Source organism: Aristolochia californica, unplaced genomic scaffold, assembly GCF_029961685.1.
Source record: "Aristolochia californica isolate CCGP_79_NKW_82.1479 unplaced genomic scaffold, dmAriCali1.0.hap1 SCAF_10, whole genome shotgun sequence".
NCBI lineage: Eukaryota > Viridiplantae > Streptophyta > Magnoliopsida > Piperales > Aristolochiaceae > Aristolochia > Aristolochia californica.
Genome location: NW_027181771.1, coordinates 2,259,287 through 2,269,910, shown reverse-complemented (window position 1 = coordinate 2,269,910; position 10,624 = coordinate 2,259,287). Strand labels below are relative to the sequence as shown.

Below are 10,624 nucleotides of genomic sequence, written 5' to 3'. Positions count from 1 at the left end.
AGCCAGCAGCCAGAAATTTTCTACTCCGATCCACTTGATTAAACTACTGTAACGAAGGCCTGGCATTAAACAATTACAATCACTTTCGTACTTTAAATTACTAGAAAGCTGTAAACATCGAGTAATGAAATAATTTCTTCATTCGCAGCCAGCCATCGCCACGGTCTCTGTTATAAACATACTCTCTATAAATACATTCTTCCTCATCAATGAAAATCACAGTAATTATTTCCAAGGAGAACGAAGGCAACGTGTACTATTGCAAAAGAAGAAAGACAAACTGCAAGCATAGATCAGTGGCATAGATCCTTATTCTGAAAATAAATACAAACGAAAGCTCAACTGTTGGACGAGAAGAAGTGAAAGCACTCAGTTGATGAAACCAGGGTTCGGGCCTCCATTACTAGAGCCATTGAGGAAGTTCTCCACAGCTTTAACTTGGTCGGGGTTTTCATTAACGGAGGCGAGTCCCAAGTTAGCTGTAGAGCCTTCTTGGAGATTGTACAGGATGCTCTTTCGAACAGTCGCCATGTTTGGACCCTTGGCCAGAATCTCAAATCGAGTGCGAAAGAAAGTGTAGCCTACAGTCAGAAATCCTCCTTCGCTCACGTCCACTTCCTTCACTCTCTTTTCATTGTCCAACGTCACCAACGTCTCGGTGAATTGTCTGAAAGCATTCCCTGAAAATCATCCATTGTTTTATTAGCTACCATTATCAAGATATAGAATTCATTCAAGAAGACAGAGAGAGCGATAGGATTAGTTTTGTACCTGGTTTGAGAATGAGGACGATGAGAGTACCCAGACCTCCATCACCCACAATCTGAATGTCCTCGAGAGCAGTACCAGGCACGTTCTTGAAGATTTCAGCCAGTTGATGCGTGTTGGCGTAGACGTCCCATACTTGTGAAGCAGAGAATGGAATGTCCACAGAAATTATTTGTTCACCCCTTATGAGACCAGCAGTGCTCCTGTTTCTGAGAAAGTTTTCGACTGCTTTAACTTGATCTGGGTTTTCTTCGACTGTGGCCAGTGACTCGTTGGCTGCAAATTCATCTTTGATTTCATACAGAATGCTCTTCTTTACAGTGGCCATGTTGGGTCCCTTTTCAAGGATCTCGAAACGAGTTCTGTAGAATGTGTAGCCCACGTCCAGAAATCCTCCTTCACTCACGTCTACTTCCTTCACTCTGTCCTCGTTGTTCAGTGTCACCAGCGTCTCTGTGAACTGCCTGAAAGCGTTCCCTGCGATTCCTCCATTATAGAACCACACATTGTTAGCCTCCTCTAATGTTATAAGCTATCTTCAAGAAAGGACAGAGAGAGAGAGAGAGAGAGAGAGAGAGAGATTCTTTACCCGGCTTGATAACGAGGATTATGAGCGTTCCCAGACCTCCATCGCCCTGAATTATGATGTCCTCAAGAGAACCAGGCACTGTCTTGAAGATTTGAGCCAGTTGATGCGTGTCTGCATACACGTCCCACACTTCAGAGGCAGAGAAAGGAATATCAGCCTCACTCGCTTGCTTTCCCCTGACCATCTTCTTCTTCTTCCTGCTCTCTCTCTTCTACTTCTTCTATTACAGTAGTAAAGAGAACCCTGAGCTACTTGTCTTGGTGTGGAACTCCAGCTGCTTAGCTCATCTATTTATAACTTTTCTCAAACTTATCCAAGCACCCAATCCATCATTTTTTCAGTATTTTAAAACATTTGAGGAACGTGCTTAGGTTTTTTAAACTTAGCTCATTACCAGACATCGACGACCATGAATTGATGTTCTACAGGTACGATAAGGGCTGCTTTGATTTCTTTTGCTATATTCTGACGAGACTGATACAAGGACCACCTAAACAATGTCAAATTGGACGATGTGGTTTACACCGAGGATGTCATTACTGAGTTTAAATTGTTTCATCAGTGAAGAATGCCGGAAATCTCCCTGCATGTGACTATTTTTCTATAAGCAATCATTTCATTCAACATGTGTGGAATAAAATTCCTTACCTGTTTATAAGGATTAGGGCAATTATTTTATTCCCATATAAAATGGTTTAGCTATATTTATCTGAATTAATTGTAGTAGATAACTTCATTTATTGAAATCTTTAATTTTAGTTTATATTTTTTATATTTTTTATTATTTTGGGTGTTCTTTAACATTTTTTAAATAATTGATTTTTTTTTAAATTATCTAGGAACATTTTAGTTACTCATTTATTTACTTATTTACCCATTTTCCCTCCAAGAAAGGGGGGTTGAGAACTTTAACTTGGTCTATAGGCACTACTAAGGCTTATAGCTCAACACAATCCACATTTACACAATGCACTTGAACTCGAAAACGATAGGCACTTGGAATCCTATTAGCCTTTTCTTGCACAATCCATAGAAAACGCTAAAAGGATATCGAGAAAATGAAATAGGAGTTTTAATAGGGAACTTTCAGCAATTTAGATTAAATTGAAAAAGATTTTACTTTTTGGAGGACTTCTTTATTTAAATGGACAACAAGTTTTGAGATACGTTTATTATAGAGTTTTTATTAATTTGAATTAAGTTGATATAGATTTAATACCAAAGTTGAAGCTCAAAATTCTTAGTCAAGATTGAAGTTGAAGTTGAAGTTAGACTTCAAATTCAAGGCAATGATTTGATTTAACTTCAACTCTTCCTTGGGTGTTAGTGTAGACGAGTTCAAGAGCATTGGAAAACAGATTCCAGTGTTAATGCCTCGAAATAAAAAATATGATATAAACAAGAGAATGAGTAACTTTTTATTAATATATTAATAAACTAAATAATAAAATACTATATTATATTAATTAATGATTACAGTTTATAAATGAAAAAGTAGAATCGATAAAGCATGATTGATAATCCTACATAGGCATGATCAATCATACAAAATGGCAAAAGGAAGAACTTATAAATCATAATAAATCATCCACAATAGCATGATTGATCATACAGAACAATGCCTAACCAATTCTATAAAGCATGAGCGATCAATGAGGCATAATCTAGTAAAGGGTTGAAAACATGTTAATTAATACCTTGATTGATCGATAGGCTCGAAAAAAAAATATTTATTATACATGGTTGATCGATTACACCTTTTCATTGATAGGTGAATTTGCCAAACCCCTCAACTTCTCTCTAATCTCTTGTCATTCCTTGCTAAATCAGAGCTCCATATACTCTACTCTTGTGCTCAAAGGATTGGAAAGTTGGATTTCTCTAGGAGAAGGTTCTCTCTCCTATATGAAGGTATAAACTTATCTTTTCTCTTTTGCATTCTCATCTTCTTGTAAAAAAAGGTTTTCTAGAACCATAATCTAGAAGGGGAGTGCCCATTAGAGCCATAATCTAATTATAAGAAGATCGCTTAGGAGATATTTGTCTTGTGTAATTGGGTATTAACTCTCCTTAAAGAGAGTCACAATCTTTTTGCATGTAAATTTCAGGTAATAGAATACACTAGTGAAATTTTCTCAAACAAGGGTTCTTGGGCAGTAAGTACCATTAGGGGATCATAAAACAAATCTTGATCTCCTTCAAGTGTGTGTTTTAGTCTTAACTATTTTACATTAATTTTGTACTTTAAGCACCTAATTCATATTCTTAATTTATCCCCCTCTTGTAAAGCCACTTGGGGCCGACAATTGGAACTCAAACAGGCCTAAACTCATTGAAATCCAAACTCTAGTTGACTTCATTAAGTTAAATTTAGTGGCATCTCAAGATAAGATGCTCCTTCCCGAAGGGAAATCCGTTAATCATTTCAATGCTCAATGGAGATAAGTATGCGTATAGGAAGGTAAGAATGGAGTTTTTCCTTCATTCCTTGGGTGGGATATTATGCATGTAAGTAATGATGGACCATTTGAACCATTAAAGATGGTTTATGGTAACTTGACCTCCGAGGAATATAGAGAACTCACTAGGGAAGTTAAGGAGCATCTTAGGACAAACTCTAAGGCCATTGACCTTCTCTTATGTGCATTAGGACCAAATGAGTTTAATAGGGTCTCAACTTGTAAACTGGCAAAAGAAACTTGGGACAAGTTAGAAGTGACCTATGAAGAAACCACATGAGTCAAGGACTCTAGGATCAAGCCTATTGGTTTCCAATATGATGAAGTCAAAATGAAAACAGGTGAATCCATAGCTTATATCAACTCTAGGTTCGCTCATAAAATTTAATGAGTTGAACATACTTGTGGAGGAAATTTTCCTCCATAAGAGCAATGACAAGCTTCCCAATGCACTTCCAAAGACATGGGAGTCGAGGAAAATCATCATTCATAAGAATGCTAACTTTATGTTCATGAGCTTGGGAAAGTTGTTAGGCTCCTCCTCACATATGAAATGGAACCAAAAGAAAAAGAAGAAGAGCAACCTAGAAAGAAATATCTTTATCTTAAGGAAAAATCCAATGTGAATGATGCCACTAGTGAAACTAGCTCTAATGAACTGAGAATCATTACTAGAAAAAGTTGTTAGACCTCTTCAAATAATGTATAGGAAGAAGAAGAACTTTAGGAAGAGCTAATACAAAGGTACTAAACAAATCTTTTAAAAAAAATGATTTTTGTTTTTAAGTGTAGAAAATTGAAGAAACAAGTACCCAAATCTAGAAGAAAGATCTTCATCCACAAGCAAAGATGCTAGAAAAAAAAAGTGTTGATCTTAGCTAGGGATGCAGTTGAAGAGGAATCCAACCACTTCCAAGAAGAGAAAATTGATGTGGGACTCATGGCTATTGAGAATGATGATTCCACCATTTGAGAAGATGTAGGAGATTTAAATTACAAAAATAAACTTAAACAATTGCTTGAGAAATCAGTTTGCTGTTTGAATAAATATAAAGAAAAAATACAAAACCCAAAAGAGCTAGCCAAGCTCAAGAGTGAATTGGCTGCTTTGAAAGAAGCATTGAAAGCCATATAGCTACAACAAGGTCACATTCAGTCTTGTGATAGATTGGACTTTGAAAAGAAATGCACATAATTAGACCCAAAGCTCAGTCTCATCCTTTCTCAAGAACACACCTAGGACATACAATAGGAGAAACAAAAACAAGTATGTGCACAAATTTTCTCCTCTCCTCACATTAGATGTTGTATTACAACAAATTAAGTCATTATTCTCATATTTGTGAAATATAAAATAACTATGGTATAAAACAACAGTAAGTACCTAGATCAAGTGAAAAAGATGTGGTGGCCAAAAAATCTATGGGCAAACAAATGTGGAAGCTAAAATAAATTATTGGAGCTAATAGTTACCTAAAGGGGCCCAAGGTAGCAATGAATGTATGGATCTTGGGTAGTGGATGCTCAAGGCACATGACTAGTGACAAAAAAAAGTTTTTAGAACATATACCAAAAGTCAGTGGTCATGTCACTTTTGGAGACAATAGCAAATATACCATAAAAAGAATTGATAAAATAAGTACATCTAATTCATTCACATCCGATGTATATTATGTTGAGGGATCGATGCATGATTAATTGAGTTTAAGTCAATTTGTTGACAAAGTTAATATTGTTTCATTTGAAAAAGATAAATGTATTGTGAAAAATAAAAGTGATGAAATTTTGCTAGAGGGTCATAGGAACAAACTTTTATTTACCATCTACTAGTACTATTTGTTTGGGGCAAGTATTGATGAATGTTGCTTATGGCATAAACGATTAGGACATATAGGAATGGACTCATTGAAAAAACTAGCTAAGAAAAGTTTAGTGAGGCAACTACCAAACCAAAGATTCTTTAAGGAAAAGCCTTGTGATGCTTGTCAACTTGGAAAGCAATACAAAACCTCCTTTAAATCCATAAATATAATCTCAATCTCTAGGCCGCTTTAATTAATCCACATAGATTTTGTTGTACGTATCCATACCTTTAATTTATCCATAAACTATCGACTAACTAACCTTACCACAGACAGTTTATTACCATAATGTCGACTATTATGCTTTATAGCCAATGGTTAGTATGGGGGATTTTTCTAGGCAAAATATGAAATCGCCAAGAAATCTGTAAGAAAAACCCCCATAATTTTAAAAGAGATTAAATGAAGATGGCCGACTTTTCTCGACAAAAATTCAAATTGCTAAGAAATGTTTACATTTCTCGCTGAAATTAATTTCGTCGAGAAAAGTCCTTGTATCTTTAGAAGAGATTAAATAAAAAGGGAGAACTTTTCTTGAAAAAATGGAAAACCGCCGAGAAATGTACAGGAAAAGTCTCCATACTTTTTAAAAGAGATTAAGCGATAAGGATCGACTTTTATTGGCGAAATTTGATATCTCTAAAAAATGTACACACTTCTCAGTAAAATTAATTTCGTAGAGTAGAGTCTCTGTATTTTTTTAAAGAGACTAAATAAAAAGAGGAGACATATATCGGTGAAATTTTAAATTAATGAATAGTACATTCATGTCTCGACAAAATTAATTTCCTCGAAAAATGTCCTAATATTTTCTAAACAAGAAATAAAAAGAAGGGACCTTTCATTTTACTATATGAAAGTGGCACTAACTTTCCCAGAAAGATGTGCCAAACTTTGGACTGATGGCTAACCAACACTTTGTAAGAAGGATTGATCTTAGAAAACAATATAAACCTCAAAATGACACATGCAAAACTCGTTCACTTTGTGAAAAAAAGAATCCTAAAAATTCAACTCTCCAACCAAAAAGAATCCTTGAAAACATGGCTCCCAATGCAACAACTTTGACAACTTGAAATTTTGTATTGTCATGAAGGACAAGCATTTGTGTGTAAACATCCTCTTAAAAATCTTAAACTAAGCAACCCTTTAAAGAAAAGTTTCATCCATGGACGTATTATGTAAACCCTATGGTCGTTCTTGGATTTGACCCATATGATATAAAGAAAGACTAGTTTTCTTACAAAGAACCAAATGGTCCCATGTGAAATGGTTAGGTTTAGGGAATATGATGAGTCAATAGGATGCTTTTGGCTGATGACAAACAAAAATGTCCCTTATGAAAATAAGTTTGATCACATGCAAACTATTCCATGTTTCTTAAAAAATTGCACCTCAGTATGTATAATAGAAAATTAGGGTTAGGGTTGTTTATTTACATGGGATCCATGGAACAATTCCATTCAGATGCGGCTCGAGAGACCCCGAATCGATAACAAAGATTACTTAAATTTCAAACGGCTGGAAACCACTTAGAAGGGAATTATGTATTTTTGCACTAGTAGCCTAATCCATGGACGGAAAGAGAGAAAGAGAGAGGATGAAATTCTAATTAAATAATGTCTTACAACAATTTCATACCTATTTATAGGTAAATAAGAGAATCTGAATTTTTAAATCGAAGATTCAATTTTTCTTGATTAATATAATTAAGTATGTATTTGTATTAATCAAACAAATTTAAATATTTTTATTCGATTTTTGAAAATAAGACAAATTTATCTCTTGATTGATTTGTCATTGATTTATCAGTTTATTATAAAATTTTAATTTGTAAAACAATTTTTAAAAATAAGAAGAATTTCAGCTTACAATTCTTCTGGGTAGAAACTAAACCTCATGAAAGGAAGTTGCTTATACTTGTGTTCTTAATGGCACAAGGAATGATAGTGAGTGTAGAAATGCTTGAGGATGCAAAGAGAAGATGAGAAAAAATAAAAAATGAATGGATGGAAGAGACGAAGTGAGACAATGATGAAATTGGGTTTAATGAAAGAATGTTAAATATATATTATTTTTATAAAAGGATAAGGATATGAGATTGGTGCATCATACAACCTCTAATCCCAATATCCTTCAAAAAAATCCCTATTGATTCAATGTATAAATTCCTTCCCAATCCATCCGCCCTTGTGAAATAAAAAATATTTTATTTTTTAAAATTAAATGGTGAAAATTACATAAACATCGAAAGAAAAACCGGGTGAATACATGGATTAAGTTTTGTTTGAACAAAAAATGAGAAAGAACTTGACCAAATGATAAGTAGAAGGTGGGTTGGGTCAAAAAGGTGGTATAGGTGGTGGATAGTGGAAGTGGATACAAGAAAAAGGTTGGATTTCCTTGCAGATTATTGATGCAAATTTGGATTTGAATCCATGGACCAAATAGATGCACCATTTATAGACTTGGTAATATTGTATCAAGTTTGCTCGCAGTTCCTACATCGAAGCCAATTTTTAAAATTGGATGTGCAAACTAGTGTAGCTAGTAGGGCAAAGCACATTCAATTTCTTTCAAATGATTGCTTCAATTATATAGAAAAAGTAAGATATTGAAAAAATGAAGTGTTTCAAAAAAAATATTTCTCACCAGTGAAAAACATTAAAATTATTAACCGTTTTTCTCAAAAAAATCCGATGAATTAGGAGCCAAAATGTTCATAATGAACCGATCTATCTAAAAGATGAATCAACTTGAATCATGAAAAAAAATTGATAAAATGAAAAATTAGTGTGCAAAATGTACATCAGAAAGACAAAAATCAAACCAAAATCAGACCTTTAGCTCTGATACCATGTGAAATCTCTATATAGAAATGAAATTATGCATATGAAAAAATAAAATGCACAATAGAATAAAAGTCTAATCTATGAATATGGAAAGAGAGAGAGAGAGAGAGAGATTTTTTGAATCAAAGTAATTTTTTACAACAATTCCATGCCTGTTTATAGGAAAATAAGAGGATTTTTAAATTAAGGATTCAAATGTCTTTGATTAATACAATTAATAATGTGATTTATATTAAGTAAATACAGATATTTTCTCTTGATTTTTAGAAATCAAGACAAATCAATCTCCTTATTGATTTGAAATATACTAATTTAATACATAAATTTCATTAAGAATTGATAAGATTTTTTTTAAATATTTCTTTCTTAACAATTATCCTCGTCATCAAGCCAGATGAGGAAACTCTCTGCCAGTCTCCCTCTAGTACGTTCTCTGTAGCTACCTTGTAGTTGATGGATGCTAACATTAGGGTTAGGATTTAGGGACTGGTTCCAGGAGCACCGATGGTCTCTGAAACCCTCGTTCTCGCCGGTTCCAGGGGCACTGATTGTCTCATACGTTCCATTCTCTGCCTCTCAAGTATGGGACCGTCGACGGCAACACGCAGCAGCTGGTTGAAATCTTCAAGAACGTGCATGTTACTGCTCTCGAAGACATACAGGTTGTCGATGATGGAGGTCTGGGTACTCTCATCATCCTCATTCTCAAACCAGGTGTGATATAATCCCATTGTTCTCTAACTTCTTCTAATGCTTGATAATGGTAGCTAATAAAGCAATGGGTGCTTTGCAGGGAATGTTTGCGGACATTTCACCGAGACGTTGGTGAAGTTCGACCACGGACAGAGAGTGAAGGAAGTGGACGCGGGCGAAGGAGGATTTCTGACATTGAATCATGCACAGAAACTGCAGGAATTGGATATGAATGAAGGAGGATTTGAGATTCTGCGTAAGGATCAATTCAAGACCACTGTTCGAAAGAGCATCCTGTATGATGTGAGAGAAGACTCTGCTGTTAATTTAGGACTCGCCTCCATTAACGAAAACCCAGATCAAGTTAAAGCCGTCGAGAACTTCCTCAGTGGCTCCACTATTAATGGCACATCTATACCCGGCGTCATCGTTATGGTAGTCGTTTTGATATTAAGATTCTTCTGCCATTGATGCGATCGGAGTTAGCACTCGATACTCCCAAAAAAAGGGGATTTTTTAGAGATTTTTTACAGTTAATTTCCCTCAGTTTAGGACTTGAAGCAGAGTAAAATTAAGGGCTCTATCAACATTTTAATTTATCATTTTGTCATCCATGGAACACTGATACTTGAATGTAAACAGCTAGAAATAAACTACATAAATTCTAAAACCAGAATCTAGCAAAAGTAGTCTAATTACAACTGAAGAAATAAACAAGATTCACTAAACCGCTAAACAAAACACTGCAGATAGATTAACCCTAGAATCAAAACACAGAGCTGGACTAAACCCAGAGAAGAAACCCCATTGAATGCAACTGCACTATTATCGTCTACCTCCGGTGATGGGGGCGATCCCTCCGGCGGCTTTGCGTGAGCCAGAACCTTGATTATCATCTTCTGCCCCTTGTCACAGTGGCTTGAGAGCCCACTGATAAAATAAAAGAAGCCAGCGTCGTCTAGCGTCACCGTAGTATCTCCATCGTTGTAGTAGTGGATGGGGTTGGCCGCGTTGCAGTTGTCATACCCTTCCTCACTCACCGCCATGACTGAATCTTCTTTGTATTTGAAGACTGAAACATAGGAGAAAAAACAAAAACAAAAACAAAAGAAAGAGAGAATCACTCTTCAATGTGAAAGGTAAAATCGGCAATCCCTTCAGTGATTGTGAAACTCACCGACTGTGTCGCCGATCTGAAACCGATTATCCGACGCCCATTTGTTGTACATATCTGTGTCGTTGGCCGGAGGAATAGCCCACCCAAAGTCCTCCCCAACTTCAAAATGGAAGGGAGCAACAAAGAGCAGCTGGAAGGAAACGAAGCAGGCGAATAGAAGCAATGTTCTGCTGCAGCCAGTGAGCAAATGGGTCGCCATTTTTAGCTTACCCGGGAGCTGAAAA

General features: G+C 35.5%; 2 protein-coding genes across 2 annotated transcripts; both read right to left on the bottom strand.

Moving 5' to 3' along the window:
• Positions 1-369: 369 nt before the first annotated feature.
• LOC137939485 (uncharacterized) lies at positions 370-1,541 on the bottom strand. The gene is made up of 3 exons (XM_068784765.1): positions 1,358-1,541; positions 772-1,245; positions 370-680 (listed from the first exon to the last, which is right to left on the bottom strand). Exons 1-3 carry the CDS (start codon positions 1,539-1,541, stop codon positions 370-372), a joined length of 969 nt encoding a protein of 322 aa, XP_068640866.1.
• Positions 1,542-9,954: 8,413 nt separating this feature from the next.
• Positions 9,955-10,538, bottom strand: LOC137939444 (early nodulin-like protein 5). Its single transcript, XM_068784712.1, has 2 exons — positions 10,401-10,538; positions 9,955-10,295 (listed from the first exon to the last, which is right to left on the bottom strand). The coding sequence occupies exons 1-2, from the start codon at positions 10,450-10,452 to the stop codon at positions 9,955-9,957; spliced, it is 393 nt and encodes a 130-aa protein (XP_068640813.1). The 5' UTR covers positions 10,453-10,538.
• Between the last annotated feature and the right edge of the window lie 86 nt (positions 10,539-10,624).

What these genes read in the sequence shown, in the direction of transcription:
- LOC137939485 (XM_068784765.1), bottom strand. Translation starts at nt 1,541, where the DNA reads ATGGTCAGGGGAAAGCAAGCGAGTGAGGCTGATATTCCTTTCTCTGCC. An exon ending in AATCCTCGTTATCAAGCCGG is followed by an intron (nt 1,246 to 1,357) that starts GTAAAGAATCTC and finishes GAGGAATCGCAG; the next exon opens with GGAACGCTTTCAGGCAGTTC. An exon ending in CGTCCTCATTCTCAAACCAG is followed by an intron (nt 681 to 771) that starts GTACAAAACTAA and finishes GATGATTTTCAG; the next exon opens with GGAATGCTTTCAGACAATTC.
- LOC137939444 (XM_068784712.1), bottom strand. Translation starts at nt 10,452, where the DNA reads ATGTACAACAAATGGGCGTCGGATAATCGGTTTCAGATCGGCGACACA. An exon ending in TCAGATCGGCGACACAGTCG is followed by an intron (nt 10,296 to 10,400) that starts GTGAGTTTCACA and finishes CCTATGTTTCAG; the next exon opens with TCTTCAAATACAAAGAAGAT.